At 49.6% G+C, this 18,747-nt stretch overlaps 1 protein-coding gene across 1 annotated transcript in view; it reads right to left on the bottom strand.

The window, feature by feature from the left end:
- The window catches only part of MAPK7 (mitogen-activated protein kinase 7), a 67,628-nt gene extending 61,583 nt beyond the window's left edge, over positions 1–6,045 (bottom strand). The window contains exons 1-3 of the mRNA XM_085618668.1: positions 5,924–6,045; positions 1,583–1,795; positions 952–1,117 (exon numbers count right to left, since the gene is read on the bottom strand). Of these exons, the coding sequence (XP_085474794.1) occupies positions 952–1,117; positions 1,583–1,790 (374 nt within the window). The 5' untranslated portion in view covers positions 1,791–1,795; positions 5,924–6,045. The remainder of the gene's footprint in view (positions 1–951; positions 1,118–1,582; positions 1,796–5,923) is intronic.
- Positions 6,046–18,747: the final 12,702 nt, after the last annotated feature.

The following is an 18,747-nucleotide window of genomic DNA, read 5'->3' as shown; positions in this document are numbered from 1 at the left end:
ACAAGTGTTTTTATCTTTTTTTTTTTTTACTGGAAAGGTAGATTTCTGAGTCGATCTGACCTTACCAGTCCCACACAGCACATCTCTCACCGTTATTCATCGTCGACATTGTTCCCTCACATTATGTCAGCTTTCAATTCCCTCACAACACATCTGTCCCAGGATTTCTTATATTTCCCTCAAATCAACACAGCTTACTCATGCATAGTCTTCCTTTGTTCTCTCAAAGGCATAGATTTTTCTCAATCTTTTCAGCTGGTCTCTTCCCTTTAACCCTCTTTTGTCATTCTCACCTCACTTTCTCATAATCTGAGTCCCCTGAGGTTTCTCAGCTGCATCCTTCCAGCAGGCCTGTCTCTCTTCACTGTCCTCACATGCAGTACCCCCTCAGTGTTCCTTCAAAGTTTAGCTTCCATCCACCACTGCCTATGGACCCATCGGCCACAGATAGTGTCAGTCTCTCAATCCCATTCCCTCACAGAGCTTTAGGTCACCCATCATGTGCTCACAGCACTGCCCTCTGCAAACATTTCATCAAAGCCCAGCATTCCTTCATAGAAAGTGCCCTTCCATGGTTGCTTCACAGCTCATCTATCCCCATCATTCACACGTGGTGTCACTGAACACAATTGGTCCACAGCCAGACTCTGTAGTATTTTAACGTAGTCTAGTTTGTCTTTTCCCACTGTTCAATCAGAACATCTCTCCTCGTCATTCTTACTTTAACACAGTCAGTCTTTCGCCTGTGTTCTTTTACAGTCATAATCTCCCTAGTTTCTTCACAGGCCATCTTCTCTCCACTAACCTGTAACCATTCTTCCATGGTTTCCACACATCCCACCTCAACCAGTTTCTACCGACACTCGCCCAACATCCCACAATCCTTCAATGACAGTTTCTCGCCTGACTCACAAACTCAAGTAAGCTTCTATGGCCACCACTATGACTTACACAGATTTGAAGTCTGCATAGGGCACTGAGGGTTTCAGGATGTCCTTAATTGCAATGATGTTGTCGTGTTTGAAGTGCTTGAGAATCTTCAGCTCCCGCAAAGTGCGTTTGGCATTTGTCACCACATCAAAAGCATTTGGGATCTTCTTTATTGCAACCTGCTGGCCTGAGGTGTGGGGAAGAGGAAACACAACAACACAACAATCATTAGGAGAACATATTTAGTCAGTGAAAAACATAAAGAGCTACTCTCTTGGACCTATATGACCTCTGTGTATCAATAGCCATCTATATTTTACAAAGCCCATAAGCTCAGCTGTCTGAGGCTTGACGGTATGAAAACTATGTAACATGAATGACAGTTGGCGGAGATCCACGTTTGTATGATGTGCATATTCTAAAGAGACAGTTCTGCAGTTTCAGGTAAGAGTGTGCAAAATCTATGTGACATGATTGACAGCCCTTGTGTGTATGGAATAAGCCAATGGAAGATGTGTAAACTGAATAAAAGCTAGGCTGCCTGGCACAGACTCTGTACGGTCCGCCCAACCTGAGAAGTAGTTTTACTGCCTGGAGACTCAAGAGCTTGGGCGTATGAGTACACAAAGTACAAATGTCTCCATCTCCTCACCTGTTGATCTACGCCGGGCGGACGACACTACACCGTAGGCTCCGGTGCCTATAGTCTCGATGATTTCATACTCATCCCCGACATCGAAAGTGATGTCAAAGGAACGGGCCTTGAGCAGGGCCAGGTTCTTGGCCACGGTAGAGGAACGGTGGGCCTGCTCCCCACCACCCCCCTCCTCCTCGTCCTCACCCTTACTCGGCTCTGCCATGATACCTGCGTGAGAAAGAAAATGCAAATATAATCAACAGGGTCTGATTACAGCTTGAAGGAGTGCATAAAATGGTCATGTTTATAACAAAAAAGTACAATACACCCTCTTTTATAGATCAAATGACGGGGCTGTCTTTCAGTGATTCTCCAGGGGTCAGTCATGTGCTAGGGCGCAAGCACACCACGTTAACCCTTGGCCTCTTTACTCACAGTTATTCATTCCATTTTATCCATCTATTTGTTTAATACCTGCCTGCAAGAAAATGCTCTCTTTGTACAAATGCCATTAGGAAATCATATGGTTGCCCTCAATTCAGTGATAAGTGAAAACTCAGACCTCTGACAAACAGGTCAAACAACATTTTTTTAAATTATCATCAAAGCTGGATATTTACTTTTGAGTAATAATGTGTTATCTGTATAGACACCATCATGGCCTGTATTGCTGTACTATAAAATTAATAAAAAGACGTTTAAAAAAAAAAATCTGGATATTTACAATATCAGCTGAATGGAAATCTGACACCGATAGAGAGTTGACCTTAGTTTAAAGGCCCTCTAGCAATTAAAAAACGGTCAGTTAAAATTAAGGACAGGGGTATTAGCTTTGTCAACATGCTCTTTGCCCACAGAGACCGTGTGAAGATGGCTGAGTCGTTGGCTGCATATGTATACGTGGCGTCAAAATGATTCAAGGTTGTACAGTGTGTTTACCCAACCAGACTGCATGCATGTCTCAATCAGTAGGGGATTCAGTGCCTAAAAGGAATGCTCCGTTGAACTTTCGTCTCCTCAAATCAGTTGCCAATTTATTTTTGGGGCACACCTTCTTGCCAGAGGTACCAGTGATGAGATTCTGATCATTCTTCACCATTCTTTTATTGAATTTCTGACATTTTACTATTATTCTTAGACGTAACCAGAATCAAGACTTTGATATATTATAAGTAAGAAATGTTGCCGTTTCTGAACTTTCCATGACCAGATATTTCTAGCAGAACAATGAGCTTTTTTAGGCTGGCTATAGTTACCCTAGGTTTAAATAGCCTTCTGCAGGAATGTTTCAGGGAAATAATTTTAGAAGGCAGTCCACTTTTTATTGTTGCAAAATCAATGCATTATTTGCCGATAATGTATTGATGTTGCTTTTTATTTGTTTTTATCTTAAGAATGCTCGCAATGCTAAATATATTTGACAGTTGGCAGCATTTACAACTAACTGCAAGTGATTGTCTGTATCTGCTGTTTGCAGGAGACAGAAAGCTGAACTGGTTCCCAAACAAGGCTATGCCAATTAGAACACGGCAGGAGACAGAAAGCTAAACTGGTTCCCAAACAAGGCCATGCCAATTAGAACACGGCAGCAGCCTCCAGAACATCCAGGTTGGGGAATCAAAGTGTAGGCGAGTATGGACCAATTCTGCCCTAAAGAGCTAATGCCTGTGTAGGCAAAAGACAGCATGCAGCTGTCCTTATTCTGCATCCACAAGTAACATCTACTTAATCATCTGATAGACAGATGATGAAAGACCTTATCTTCCAGAATCAAGTTTTATTTCTATTTCATATTCCACAGCGTTCTGTTGCTTTACAATTAGGTTTGCGGTCTAGAAGTGCTTATAAATATAATGTGGGCATTCTCTAATTAAATAACTGTCATGAAGTTCACCAGAAATCAGACACAACAGAAAAAGGGGCCAAGCATTTGCAAAACCAACAGGTCTCAATTTTACAATGCGAGTACCAAGCTGTTGGCGTTGCCAGAATTGGTCTATAATAAATTGTTTCAAAAACTAAAAGAAAATAACATTCCAAAATACCGATGGAAAAACAAGCCATAACCCAGGCCTCGAAAGGTCTGAAAATTTTGCAAGATCTGCTGGTCTAGTGACTTGAGTAATCTACTCAACCTAACTGTAATGTGCTTGCCCCATAAACGTGCCTCAAATTGTGCGATCCAAGGCAAAAAATGTATTTCTCGGACTACCCTTTTTCTTAATGATCAAATAAGAAAGCACCTTCAACTATGGTAGGTCGGCATGTCTGCTGTACAAAAACTATATTTGGATTTCGATAAACTAAACTTTTACTCAATGCATAATAAAAATCTAGCCCACATATTAAATAGGGTACACATGGCCCCTGACTTGACTCAGTTCACAAATACATTGTCGTCAGGTTAAAGGCTTGAAAATGTCTCAGTTCATATTTAAAACTCTCACTTTTAAGAAATATATTACTAAAGCTTGAAGTGATAGCGTACTGTCATTTACAGAGATTTTCCATTGAAATGGCCACAAACTTTCCCAATGACTTGCAGTTTTACTGGTAAAACTACATAGGGTACAAATAATAATGTGTGAAAATCGTGTTTCAGCAAATATTTATCATTTGCATATCACAAAATAACGTGTTCTGATTTGTTTTGATCCTATCAAAATATTTGTTTCCATTTCACTTCAGAACTGCAAAAAAAAACCTTTAATTCATTTGTAAAATATTTAAATACTGGGTGCCCAGCTTGATTGTCAGACAGTTAATTTTACAAAATCCTCTAACAAATCTGACTTGCCATAGCAAGTGGGCAGGTAGATTCCGAGACCTCTATCTTAAAACTGTACACTGAATTAAATATGTTCAATCTTTACAAATATGATTATTTGTTCTTCAAATACTTTTCACTCAGGTAATTCTGAACATATTTCTAAAAGAATAAGGAAATATCAGAACTTGTAGGGAAATGCCTACCAAGGCCTAATTTACTTTTACCAGGATTCAGCCATTTGGTCTTCTACAGTAGAAGGAGAAGCATCATGCTAAGTATACCTTCTGCCTCAGACGCCAACCGAGGGAGTGCAGCAAACTGCCCTTTGTTCAGCATTATATAAGCATTTGTATGCCAAATAATGTGCTTTGGTGCAATATGAGTAATGCAGGGGAAAAAACAACCCTTCAAGTCTGCTCTTCATCCATACCCCAGAAAAAAGATCCCTGTTGCGATGCTTGTACAGACAATCTGAGAGGAGTGAGGAGCAACAAAGCGCGGGCGGGGCAGGGGGTAGCTATTTGAGGGGGTATAGCAGCACATGGGGGGGGGGGGGAGCTAGTACACACATTCCCTCTCATGGAATGCTCAATGACTACATTGCTGCGCAACTGAAATTGGCAGCACAGTGGAGATATATACGTTGAGGTGCTTTAGACATCGGAAAGAGGGATGTCCCCTCAGGACAAACAATACTGAATTTGACACTTAACCCATTTTGAGAAATGAACGTTTGCTCTGAGGGGCTGTCAGTTAGCACGCTCCAGTATACGTGTCCCTGAGCTTCCAATAAGTGCTTGATCAGTGCTTTCACACAAGCATAATTGGGGGGGGGTCTGCATAACTGAGAGAGAGGGAGAATGGTAACAGTCGGGGAGCTGTTCCAGAACGGTAAGATAAGAGATTTTCAGGATTTAGCGAATATGAGCTCCCTGCACAGCATTTTCCATTATATGGGAGATAGTGGCATAAGTAGGGACCAGCTGGAAGGGTGGACTTTTAGATACCAAATTGCATGACTACTTAAAGGAAATATTTTTCTTCTATAAATCTTTTATTAAATCCCAGACTAAAAATGACCTAAATGGGTTGCGAGATCAATGGGTTAAAACATGGGAATAGCACTGACTGATGGAGAAGGGGTAACATCTTAAAGTGTACATCTCGCACTTGCAGGAAACCTAGGTTTAAATGAATCCAGCATTATTACCACAAAGTGTATATGACCCCCAAAAGAATACATGTCACGGGTATCCGTATAGTACACTCAAGGCGTTAAGAGTCTGGCTAGATTTATCCTCTCCTTCGAGTCTTAAGCGCCACACCCAACGTCCATCACTCGTGATCCCAGCTTTAAATCCCCCAGCTCCTTGTTATACCAACTCTCAGATCCAAATTTGAGATGGCCTTTTTAATTATTTAAAGGGCGGACCGGGTGGGCAGTAATAATTCATAACATTTAGCGAATGATTAAGTGAATGTGAAGTGCTGAATAATTCTTTCAATGGGGTAGGCATCTGCACTGTTTTAAAATTATTTTGCTTAAAAAAGGTTAATATAAAATAAGACACCTGTCCGCTACTTACTAGGACCATCCGTGATTTCAGTCTAATGCCTGCCTGCCGTTGTTTAACCTTTCCACGGACGTCATTTGGTCTCAATGTTAGTAGTTCCGGCTCGCATAACAACCAATCCCAGGACACAAAACATTTTAGGGTCGTCTTGGACTCGGAGGTGCAGCATATGTGTAAGGTGGCCTAGGGTTGGAACATTGGGGGACAGCCTAACCAATCCTAATACGCCACAGAGAAATTCAAACCGCTGATTGGCTACGGTTTCCACACATCTCTTTGTCCGGGCGTCCTCCTTCAAACAGTCAGCGGGTGCAGTCTAGACAGTTAGTACCAGGCTGTGATAGCCTGTTTTGGGCTTGGTAGTGTATTGTGATTTGTGGGCTGTTACCACCTGACATTCTGCATCGGAGAGGAGGCAGGACAAGCCTTTAGCTTGGGCGAGCTGGGGCCAAGGGGCGCCGATATTCTAAGGGGTGCACGGAGCTGTGTGCACTAAGGTAGTGCCAACAGCAGTGCCCCTGTCATCTTGCTTGCGTCCCTGCGTTCTCGTTTCCGTCTAGTTTGCCAGTTTAAAGCATTTTAATCCTTCATTGTCATACCATGGGAAGTTTAACTCCATATTGCCGCTGCCCGCGTCCCACGCAGTGGGACATTAGCAGGGCAGCTCTCTAGTGGCCGCCCGTCGCAGCCTTCCCCATGGAGGAGATCTCCCTATGAGTGTGTGGGTGGAGGCGGGCTGTTAGGGGGGCGAGGCTAGCCCCCCCCTACATAGGCGTCCCTCTCGCCCAGTTCCTCCTCTGCTTCCTGCGCGCTGCTCCTGCCCGGACACGCGTATTGCTGCCCCACTCTCACGCCGTTCGCCTCGTCGCTCCGGTCGCCGTCGCTGTAATGTTGTATGATGCCAGGCTGTAAGTACTTTCCCCCCACAGACTCTCTGGAGACGTTCTACTTGCAATTAGAACCTTTATTAACTTTATAGGACACCTAAGGAGAGAGCGCCGGGCAACACGCTCCGATCGCGTCCCTCGTTCGCGCCGCTCTGCTCGCGCATGCGCGGTAGCGTCCGACGTCCGCTACGCGCCTCTACGTCCCTCCGTAGTGCGCGCGTCCACTAGACCGCGACACTACATATCTCCCCCTTTTCACACCACTCACACAAAGTCCCCGACCCGGAGGTCAGTCCATTTCAAAGTCTCTGAACTTAGATGGTCTCACCACTGCTCTTCCCCCCCGGGTGTGTCTTACCGGAGTGGAATGTCCTTCTCGGCTTCCCTCTGTGGCCAGGCCTCCGTCAGTACCTTTCGGAGTGCCCGGACTCTCTTTCTCTTTTACCTCGCCATCTTCTCTCGTGGTCTCCCCCAAGGGTCTTCTCCCTGAGTTGTCTCTCTCTTTCTCTTGCTCACCGCCCATGTCCTCTCCGGGGCCTCCTTCGGATGAGTCTGTGTCCTTTATCACCCCCTCTGCCGGGTTTTCCCCTTCCGTGCACTCTCGGGGCCACTGTAAGATCTTATTGCATTTGGCCATGCGCTCGTGTGACCACACGTTACCGTCACTGAGCAGTGCCGCCCGGTCATACACCTCTTCTACTCTGAGGGGTGGGGAGTATTTGCTTTCTCCTTTCCGCTTAAGGACGGCCAGCTTCACTCTGACCCACTCCCCTTTTTCCAACGCCGCATCTGTTGTCTTCTTGTGGCGGTTGTAGTGCTCCGTGTAGATGCGTTGTGCCTTCTGCAGGTTGTGCTGCACCACTGCTGGGGACCATTTGCTGGTGATGGTCTTCTCCTGCCATGCCACATTGTCTTTGGTAAAGGGTTGCCGCCCCCGTAAGATCTGGAAGGGACTGTACCCCGTTCCGGTGGGGGTGATGCGGTATGCCCATATCGTGCTGAGCACCTCCTTTTCCCAGTCTTTACCTCTTGTGATGGCCGCCTGTATGGAGCCCATCAGCACCCTGTTAAACCTCTCTACTTGTCCATTGCTGGATGGGTGGTATATCGAGGTGTGTTTGAGTATTATGCCATTCCTGTTCGCAAACGTGACCCACTTGTCGGAGATGAACTGGGGGCCATTGTCGCTGATAATGCTCCTGGGTATGCCTTCCCGAAGGAACATCGCCTTGAGGAAGCGTAGTATCTCGTCCGTGTCCATGACCTCGTTGATGTGCACTTCTGGCCATTTCGAGTATTTATCCACTAGTACACATAGATATTTGGGGATGCCTTGGTCGTCCAATATTGGTCCCAGGATGTCTACTGCTACCTCTTCCCACGGGTTGCTGGGGTTAGTGAATTTCCCTAGGGGTGGTCTCATTGGTTTGAGAGTCTTGTCTGCCCCTTGGCATTGCGCGCAGTCCTTCACGTGCCTCTCCACATGCGTGTCCATTCCTGGCCACCAGTAAGTTTGTTTTGTTCTGGCCTTTGTCTTCACAATTCCCAGGTGGCCTTCGTGAAGTATGGCTAGCAGGGTAGGTACGATGTTCTCCGGCGGCACCATCCTGTCACCCCTGTAGACGAATACTCCATCGTTGCCCACCGACAGCTCTTCTCTGACTTCGTAAAACTGCCTGATTTTTGGGCCTTGTCTCCTCCTGTCCGGCCATCCCTGCACAATGCACGCCTTGATTTCTTCCATGTCGGCATCTACCTCATATGCGTCCTTCCAGTCCTGCCTACTGATGGCCTTTTCCGGATCGTCCGTCAGAGCCACCATCTCGTCGTCGTCTTCCCTGTCGTTGGAAGCGCTGTCCATCGCCGATGCCCTGCTGAGGTAGTCCGCTATTTTGTTCCTGGAGCCCGGGATGTACTCCACGTCGTACCTGTACTCCAGGAGTTTCAGTGTCATTTTCGCTATCCGGGGCGTGGCGCTGGCATGGCCATCTGATGTCAGTACTTTCACGAGAGGCTTGTGATCTGTCTTCACCTGGAATCTGGTCCCCCACAGGAACTGACGGTACTTCGCCATGGCCCACACTACCGCTAGCATCTCTTTCTCTATCACGCTGAACTTTTGTTCCGATGCTGTCAGCGTCCGGGACGCGAAGCTGATCGTCTCCGTTCCGCCTTCTGGTCTTTCCTGCATGAGCACGGCTCCCAGCCCCTTTTCACTCGCGTCCGTCATCAATATCGACCGCCCCTGGGGGTCGAATCCTTGCAGTGGGATCGCTCCACCAATCTCCCGTTTCACTGTGTCGAACTCTTCTTGCGTCTCCTCCGTCCATCTGAACGCCGTCTTGTCCCTCGTGAGCTGCCGCATGTGGTGGGTTTTCGTGGCAAAGTGGTGGACGAATTTACTGTAATACTCTGCCATCCCTAGAAACGACCGTACTTCCTCCTTGGATGTGGGTGGCGGTGCTTCGCAGATGGCTTTTACGTTCCCTCTCTTCGGCGTTATTCCTTGTGCCCCTATCTCATGTCCCAGGTAGGTGACAGATGTCATCCCAAAATGGCACTTCTCCCACTCTGCTGTGAGGCCCTTCTCCTCCAGGATCTTCAGTACTGCCGCCAGTTTCCTGTCGTGGTCCTCCTGCTCCGTCCCCATCACTAAGATGTCGTCCTGAAAGTATTGCACTCCCTCAATGTCCTTGAATAGGCGGGCCATCAGCTTCTGGAACACCGCCGCTGCCGAGGCGAGACCGAAGGGCATGCGGCAGAATTGGTAGCAGCCGAACGGCGTGATGAACGATGTCAACTTTTTGCTTGTCGGATGTAGTGCTACTTGATGGTACGCCGATTGCAAGTCTATGGTAGAGAACCATTTTACTCCTTTCGTGCGGGCCAACATTTCCTCAATGCGTGGCAAGGGGAACTTCTCCACCACTATGCACTTGTTCAACTCCCTGAGGTCCACACAGAGGCGCACTTTGCCTGACGGTTTCATGGCCACCACCAAGGGGGCCAACCACTCCGCGCTGTCAATGGGCTCAATGATTCCTCCTTCTTCCAGTCGGAGGAGCTCCTGTTGCACCGCTTCCCTAACGGCAATCGGGATGTTCCGTACCTTGTGCGCGACTGGCCGTGCGTTGTCTTTGAGAACGATTTTGTGGGAGAACTTCTCCAGCCTCCCTATCTTCCCGCCGAAGACCTTCGGGTGCCCGCTCCGCCATTTTCCTGCTGTCGACTCCTCTCCGTCCAGCGTCGCCAGCACTTGGGTGTCCCCTCCTGCGTTCAGCTGTATTCCCAACACTCCCTGGTCCATCCAGCCCAGGACTGACGGTCCTTTCTCCGCGACGTACAGCTTGCAGATCGCACTCCTCTCCTTGAACTGGAACTTCATTGTCTTGAACCCTACCATCGGGATTGGGTCCCCTGTGTAGGTGACTGGTCGAATGTCGGGGGGTTCTAGATGTGCGCCCCACGTGGGTCTGAACTTCTCGCTCCATACTGAACGTTGAATGATCGTGTAAGGAGATCCTGAGTCCGCCACGATGGTGATGGGTATGCCTCCTACTATCATGTCGCATTGGGGCTTGCGCGATCTTCTCTCCTCTATGCCCAGTACCTGGTCTTCAATACACAGGACTTCCTCGTCTTCTTCACGGCCTCCTGCTTCTTCCCCATCGTCCTGTGCCACGAACTTCACCGCCTGCTGTCTTCCTTTCCTGCGGCAAACCTTCTCGTAATGGCCGACTAGGCCGCAGAACGCGCACTTGGCTCTGAATGCGGGACACCGTTTGTCGTGCGCTGCATGATTCGAGCTGCCGCACCTGTAGCATTTCATGGCCTCGCCTTTGCTCTGTTTCCATGTCGGTCCGGGTCTCGGTTTCCCCGTGGCCGCTCCTCTGTACTCCCCCGTCGTTTGTTTCCCCCGCGCCTGGTGGTCCGCGTCGTCTACTTTGTTGACTGTGAGTCTGGGGGCCTGTTCTCTTTTGGCTGCTTCCGCACAGCGTTTTGTTAGCTCCGCTCTCTTCACTATGGCGATCACTTCGTTCAGCGTTGCATCTCCATTCGCCCATAGTTTGTCCTGTACTGACTTGCTTGTCGTGTGCATGACGATCTGGTCCTTGATGAATTCGTCCTGCAGTCCGCCATACCTGCACGTCATCGCCAGCTTCCGCAGTGCCGCCACGTAGTCATCCACGGATTCTCCCGCTTCTTGCTTCCTCTGCTGGAAGTTATAGCGGTCGATGGAGGTGCACACTGCTGGTCGGTAGTGGTTGTCTAAATCTTCTATGGCGTGGGTGAACACGTCTGTGTCTCCTCCTGGTCTGGTGATCGGTGTGAGATTTTGGAACACCCTTATCCCTTCTGGTCCTAGGTTGTGTAGGAGTATCCTCTTCCTCCTGGCGCTAGAGAACGCCTCCTCGTTCTCATCTTCTAGCGCTTCCAGGTAGTTTCTGAAGTACTCCCTCCAGTCTTCCCACTTCATTATGGGTTCTCCCGGGCGTGGTAGGAAAGGTATCGGCGTCGTCAGGGTCGCTGACTGTGCACTCATTTTTGCGTCCACTTGCTTCCGTGGGCTACCAGGTGCGTCCGTCCCCACTCCCCTGCTTCGGGTACCTGGGACTGCGTTCGAGCCGGCTGCTCCGTCGTCCCCTGACTCCGCCAGGATCTCTTCTGCGACTCCGCTGTCCGTCCGCGATATCCCCTACCACGTGGCTGGCTCCTCGTTGCCCACGTGCCACTCTCCGGCTTCTATCTGCCTCTGCCGCGCTCTCCCGGTGTGTAGGTGTCTGCTGTTTAGTCTCTCCGGTCTCTCACCGCGTATGGTGGTGTTTCTCCTGGTGGGCTTCTCTCTGATGCAGGTTAGGGGGGCACCTTCCGCCTGTTGCACCTGGGGTTCTTCTTGTCCCAGTCTCGTCGCCACTGTAATGTTGTATGATGCCAGGCTGTAAGTACTTTCCCCCCACAGACTCTCTGGAGACGTTCTACTTGCAATTAGAACCTTTATTAACTTTATAGGACACCTAAGGAGAGAGCGCCGGGCAACACGCTCCGATCGCGTCCCTCGTTCGCGCCGCTCTGCTCGCGCATGCGCGGTAGCGTCCGACGTCCGCTACGCGCCTCTACGTCCCTCCGTAGTGCGCGCGTCCACTAGACCGCGACACTACAGTCGCCTGGCCCCGCGTTCGTCCACAATTCGCTGGAAAGTCTTGCCACCACTACTCCGCCCCGGCCCTGTCCCTGGGCAGTACCAGGTAGACGAGGGCCCTGTGGCTTGGAATCGCCACGGGCGGAGGGGGCGCAAGATGCTGCTATGGCGCGGCGGTAATTTTAAAAGGGGGAATGGTAACTGGCATTAGAGCTAGTAGTGGGGTAGTGTTAGGCGGGAAACGTCGGCATCGAGTTTAGGGTGTTTTGGAACCGATATTCAGGCCGTGCGCGAGAGGTCAGGGGGGGCCCGACTGCTGGTATAGCAGAAGTAACATAGGGCCTAGAGCGGCTGAACCGGGAACTGTGAACGAAGGTTTCGGATCCCCGCCTCAGCTCAACCCCCGGTGATTTCGAGCAAATCATTTCAGCCTCAGTACCCGCTACAAAATGCAATAACTTGCAACGGACTCCGGCAGCGCCCCCTACCACCTTACTCGCGGTCACCTGGGGACGGGTTTCACGTGCGGGGCTCGTTCAAAGGCCTCTTTGTCGCCCACCTCGCTTTGACCTCACCTCCCTGCATCGGTCCGTCGTCCGCGCCGTCTTCGGCGCCTCCGGCACCCGCGGCACTGTATTGTAGTTGCCTCCTCGATAATGAGCACGCGCTGCTGTGAATGCGCTCGGACCCGGGGGCGGGCCTCGGGGCGCGCCCCTTTAAATTGCACTGGGGGAAACGGGGCGAGTACTGCAGGGCTGCCTTCGCTTAATCAATAATGCACTCAATTTTGTGGAGACACAGAGCAGAACGGCTTGAGCGTCGGACTTCGAAGCTAAGGAACCCGGTTCGAATCTTGGCTCCGAAGCTCAAGCATCCTGTATTTCTGGGCATATCACGTAATCTGTGCCTAAAAGTTAACATGCCCGCTTGTAAAACGCTGGTGCTCAAGTAATGGGGTCTAACACATTGGGTGGCGACGTTATGTGGTTGCGTAAATTGTGCAAGCGATGCCGGGCTATGCGATGGCGCAGACGTTGAAAGCACGGGGAGAAGCTCGTGGCCTCCGCACGAACAAACAGAAAGTCTGGAAAGTCTACGGTGCTGCTTTCCGGTCGCAGTCTCCTCGGGAGGCATGGGTTCAATCCTACTGCAGACAGTCCTAGGTTTACTCTACTTTACTGCTTGGGAAACATGATCATCGGTTTGATTGGGCCCAATTAAGCACTGCTTATGTGGAGCTGTGGCTCAGTAGGTTGAAGCGCCTGTCTAGTAAACAGGAGGAACTGATTTCGATCTTAGCGGTGCCTTCATGCTGTGAGCGCGTTCCTGGGGAGCTCAGCAGATGCCATTCTTATAACACAGTCATCATTGTGGGTATCGCAAACATTCGCTTCCACGTGGGCTCACCTGCTACCGATACCACGTCATCTGATATCGATCCCGCGTGGGGTGCCTACTGTTTTAATTTAAATATGTGCGCGTGCGAAGCACTCCGCCGCCTGCGGGTCGAGTTTGCGCTATATGGGTGCTTTACAGGTGTGGTTTCCAGTTTGTGGGTGGCGCCGCTGCACGAGGGCAGTTTGTTACGGTTTGTTGTGCCCAGGTCGCTTGGCTCTCCGTTGCCTACTGGTGCGATCCAAATATGGCGCGCGTGTAAAGCACGCTGCTGCCTGCGGGTCGATTTCGCGCAATATGGGTCGTGTCTCGGGTTTGACGCTGAGCATCCGGTGATTGCGAGCAAAGCGCCCTATCTCCCCCTGCCTAACAAGGGCTGGCATGTGCAAGGCAACCGGTCTCGCTTTGCCTCGACGCGTGATGGTTCGCGCTTTACAGGTACGATTTTGCTAGTTATGGGCGTGGCGCCGCCACACGAGGGCAGTTTTGCTCGGTTCGTTGTGCCCAGGCCGCGCGGCTCCGCGTTACCTACTGGTGTAATTCAAATATGGCGCGCGTGTAAAGCACTCCGCTGCCTGCGGGTCGAGTCGCACCATATGGGTTCGTGTCTCAGGAATGACGCTGAGCATCCTGTGGTTCTGCAAAGCACCCTACCTACCTCTGCCTAACAAGGGCTGGCAGTGCAAGGCAATCGCTCTCCCCTTTCCCCGACGCGTGATTGTTCGCGTTTTTTCAGGTGTGGTTTCTACTTTTGTGCGTGGCGCCGCTGCACGAGGGCAGTTTGTCTCGGTTTGTTGTGCCCGGGTATATGCACACCTCTCGCGGGGCACAGGGTCTAAGTGCACGCGGTTCAGTGGTACTACATTATTTAGATACGGTGCCATGGGATACGTGCAAGTACGATTGGTGGTCTGTAAACGCGAGCGATCGCGACGCAGCCTCATGGGTGGGGCACAGGCCATGCGGCGCAAATGCGTCTTTGGGTTACCAACTATGTGGATGCTGGTGTATTTACTCGCATTGTTTATCCTTCCTGGAGAAAGATCCAGAGTGTATATAGTGGAGGTTTTGACTTCGGTGTAGTTAGTGCATGGGCTAAATATTCCACGCTGCAAAGAACGTGTGCCAAGTAGATATCAGAGTGCGTATGATGTAAATAGTTCAGCAGGTTACTGTGTCAAAGGAGGCATCCTTTTGTTACTTGCAATGTATATCTTAAAGCCCTAGTAGTCAACAATGAGCTACGAACATTCACCCTAGAGCTGCATACACACCACTAAGCATACATTATTAGAACATTGATTAGTGTTTAAAAGGGTTAATTTGGCTAGGCCCGACTGAGCTTGTGCTTCTCCACACCAAGCAGCCTTAAACTACACTGCCTGCCAGTAGGGATGACATGAGTCTCCTACACTTTAGTCCTTTGGCTCGTGTAACCTTCCCTATACACTGAGTCATATGCATATGATTGTTTGGCTCGGCGGTTTTTTGTGTGAGATGCAAAGTTCTCGGACACCCTACACGGGTAGGAGTAGCGCTATCTGTCTAATTAAATGCATCTGAGAGTGTGGTTATGGGAACTTGGTCAACTGTTAAAGGGGGCTAGTGAGTGAATCTGTGGTGGAGGCGGCATTGGTGGGGCGCCAACAACATTCTTGCACAGGGCACCACCATCGCCAAGGCCGGCATCGCCGTTCCCCGAGAGCTCTACAACGCTTTTAGGGGCGTGCTGAATTACATTAATCATAACCAGCATAGCGCAGGATACAAACCAAATTATTTCCGGCAACTAAGCATAATTTTCTAGGGATACCCAATGAAACTTGTTTATCGGGCAGAAAATAACAGACTTCACACTTTACGTACTGAAACTTATGCTTTCCATGCACAACTAGCTAGTGCATGGCCCATTACTATATGCTGGAGAGAACCAGGCCCGAAGTCTCAGCGCCTTATCAATATGCAGTGATTCTGGAAAAATCACTTAATCTCCCCGTGCCTAATAAGAAATGAGTGTGTCCCTGGTGTAGCGTTATTTGGTGCGCAGGCAAAGCGCGCAACCACTCGATACCTTACGGGTCGTGCAGCACTAAAACGGCTAAAAGGCTAAAACGAGGAGATGTTGCTAAGATATGGGTCAGTTTGTAGTAAACAATAGGATAATACGATGTGAAAGGAAGCAAATTTAGGTACCCGTGATGTCAGCTTGTGTTATATACGCAGGTGAAGTGGTTAACTCACTCGTTACCTCACCCTGCTTATTGTGCTGTAGCTGTTGGGAACACAATTCCAAGCCAGGAAGGCACCTAATTTGGCCAATTGAAAAATCTTAATAGGATTGCAGGTCCATAGTGCCTAATTCACCTATGCCTTGTTACCAATGCCATATTTTCCAGCCTGAGAAATCGATTTAGGTGTTGCTCTTCTCGCTCAGCCTTTCTTGGAGCCAGGGAGTTGGGAAACATTCACAAATTTGGGTCCCCGAGCTGAGAGATGTATTCTTCGGCAGCTCAGTCAGTCATATTGGCTTTATCCGGAGTCATGATAAAAGGCGTCCGGTTAGCAGTTGCGTTAAAATGTTTTGCCCAGCCGAGAAATCATGCAACCCTCGCAGTAGCAGCAGCAACTCAGGAACCATGATGTTATCAATACATCACCTTTGTAGATAGAGTGGAAATTAAAACCTTCGTGCTAGGATATGAAGGGAATCGATGGATTGAAGAATTCAGCTATGGTTCAGTTCTGGCTCCATATGCAGGTGCTAGATCTTCCCATAATTACGTTGGGATGATCTGCTGTGGCATCGCTTAGAGGGTTAGGAACACCAGTCACGTCTAAGCTTACGGCAGTGGGGCCAAAAGACATCCTTTGTTAGCCTGCCCTGGGCTTCTGAGTAATGTTGCAAATTAATGCCGTTTTTTACGGGTTACGGAACAGGACCCCTAATTTAGCCCATTATAAGCTGGCTCGCAGGGGCAGGCCACATACAACAGCAAAGGGAGGAAGGGGGGGCTCTGGCAGCGACGGTAGCCTCCCCAGAGCTGTGGCGGAGTTACAGGGCGATCTGGAGGCAGACGGGTACAGTAAGGGTACCTCTGCGACAGGCGGTACAGTAAGGGTACCCCTGTCCGGCACAGTAAGGGTGCCCGAGCCAAGGTCCACGAGCCGAAGGGGGTTCTGGGAAGACCGCGACGGCGCCCCGTTAGTCCTTCGGGCGGTTGGGGGGGCCTGACCAACCGGGGGTGTGCCACAACACGCTCCGCCCCTGTCAGAAGGGGCGGGAGGAGACAGATCACGTGACCCAGTGGATGATCTGAAAATAAATATGTGCCGCACTGCCGGGCATCGACCCACCGTGCGTGCTGGCTCACCAGGCGGGCGGAGCAGCGAGGGGCTGCTTGCCCTGGATCGCCCGTAAGATAACCCATTTATCGTCATACTTATGTTGTATGAAATAAACCTGCAGCAGCCGCATCCACAATGAAAGTGTCAGTGTAATCCTTGGGTGACGTCTGTGCATGCGTGTTGAATGAAGCGGATGACGGTGTGGTCACTATGCCGCTGCCCGCGTCCCACGCAGTGGGACATCAGCAGGGCAGCTCTCTAGTGGCCGCCCGTCGCAGCCTTCCCCCTTCTTCTGCCTCGCGCGTGAGGCCGCGCCCAGGGAGGAGATCTCCCTATGAGTGTGTAGGTGGAGGCGGGCCGTTAGGGGGGCGAGGCTAGCCCCCCCCTACATAGGCGTCCCTCTCGCCCAGTTCCTCCTCTGCTTCCTGCGCGCCGCTCCTGCCCGGACACGCGTATTCCCACCCTTTCCGCTTACCCGGCGTGGCAGAGACAGAGCGTTATTGGAATGTTTTAATGTTTTTCTTTTGCGTTGCAGGCGGAGTTACAGGGCGATCTGGAGGCAGACGGGTACAGTAAGGGTACCTCTGCGACAGGCGGTACAGTAAGGGTACCCATGTCCGGCACAGTAAGGGTGCCCGAGCCAAGGTCCACGAGCCGAAGGGGGTTCTGGGAAGACCGCGACGGCGCCCCGTTAGTCCTTCGGGCGGTTGGGGGGCCTGACCAACCGGGGGTGTGCCACAACACGCTCCGCCCCTGTCAGAAGGGGCGGGAGTAGGAGACAGATCACGTGACCCAGTGGATGATCTGAAAATAAATATGTGCCGCACTGCCGGGCATCGACCCACCGTGCGTGCTGGCTCACCAGGCGGGCGGAGCAGCGAGGGGCTGCTTGCCCTGGATCGCCCGTAAGATAACCCATTTATCGTCATACTTATGTTGTATGAAATAAACCTGCAGCAGTTCTTCACCCACAATGAAAGTGTCAGTGTAATCCTTGGGTGACGTCTGTGCATGCGTGTTGAATGAAGCGGATGACGGTGTGGTCACTATGCCCTCTTCCTTGCCTTCCCCACTCACTGCTGACACACAACAACAAAACCATCAGCGTGATGGCAGCTAAGCTATCGGCGATTAAAGTGAGCTGGGGGAGGTCCGGAGACGTTTGTTTTATTTATTTATTTAATGCATTTTTATATAGCGCGGACTTTACCCAAAGGTGTCAGAGCGCTTTACAACAGAGCCAAGTACGTTACATGAGGAAAATATAATTTACACGTTACAGAAACAGACAAGAAACCAGTAAAGGTAAAATAAAACAATAGATGACAGTCACACAAAAAAACACAATAGGATGAAGATTGCACAGATTTAGATTACAAATTTACAGTAATGTAAGAACTTCCTAGAGGGACATAAAAAGGGGTGTATTAGTTCTGGAAGTTTTTTTGGAAAAGTGCTTTAAATGGGGGAAAAAAGAGCAGGTACTCATTAAAATGAGCTAGATGTGTAGTGAGGGGGCGGGGCTAAAGGCAAGACATGATGATACTTCACGACTTCTATATTAGTTGCAGCGCATACCAAAACACATGAGAAATGTTTTTATATAAACAGAGCAAGTTAACTCATTACACAAAATGAAAGAGAAATGCTATAATATGTTAAAATTTCCTTTTTTTGCAATAGATGCACCTTCTTAATGCCATACTGTTAATTGCTGTTGTTTGGCACAAAACCTTCTATTTTTCAGAACATGAGTAGGAAGAAACAGAAAATACCCCTACTTCGACACAAAGCTCTTTTGGCACAAAGCAAATCATCATGACCCTCCCCAGAAGATATCTCTTCTCTCTTCCATACATCTATCCATTCATCCTTTCATCCTACCATTTACCTGCTGATGTCCCCCATTTAACCTTTACATTCTGTCGTCTATTCAGTGTTTCACCATTCCGTCTTTCCACCCTTCATATACAAACCTATCCACCCATCCAACTCAAAACCTATCCATTCATCCTTTTACTCATCCATCTCTTTATCCACCCTTTCTCTCATCCATCAATCCTTTCGCT

The sequence above is a fragment of the Triturus cristatus genome, chromosome 7 (genome assembly GCF_964204655.1).
Source record: "Triturus cristatus chromosome 7, aTriCri1.1, whole genome shotgun sequence".
Classification (NCBI taxonomy): domain Eukaryota; kingdom Metazoa; phylum Chordata; class Amphibia; order Caudata; family Salamandridae; genus Triturus; species Triturus cristatus.
This window is presented reverse-complemented; position numbering and strand designations above follow the sequence as displayed.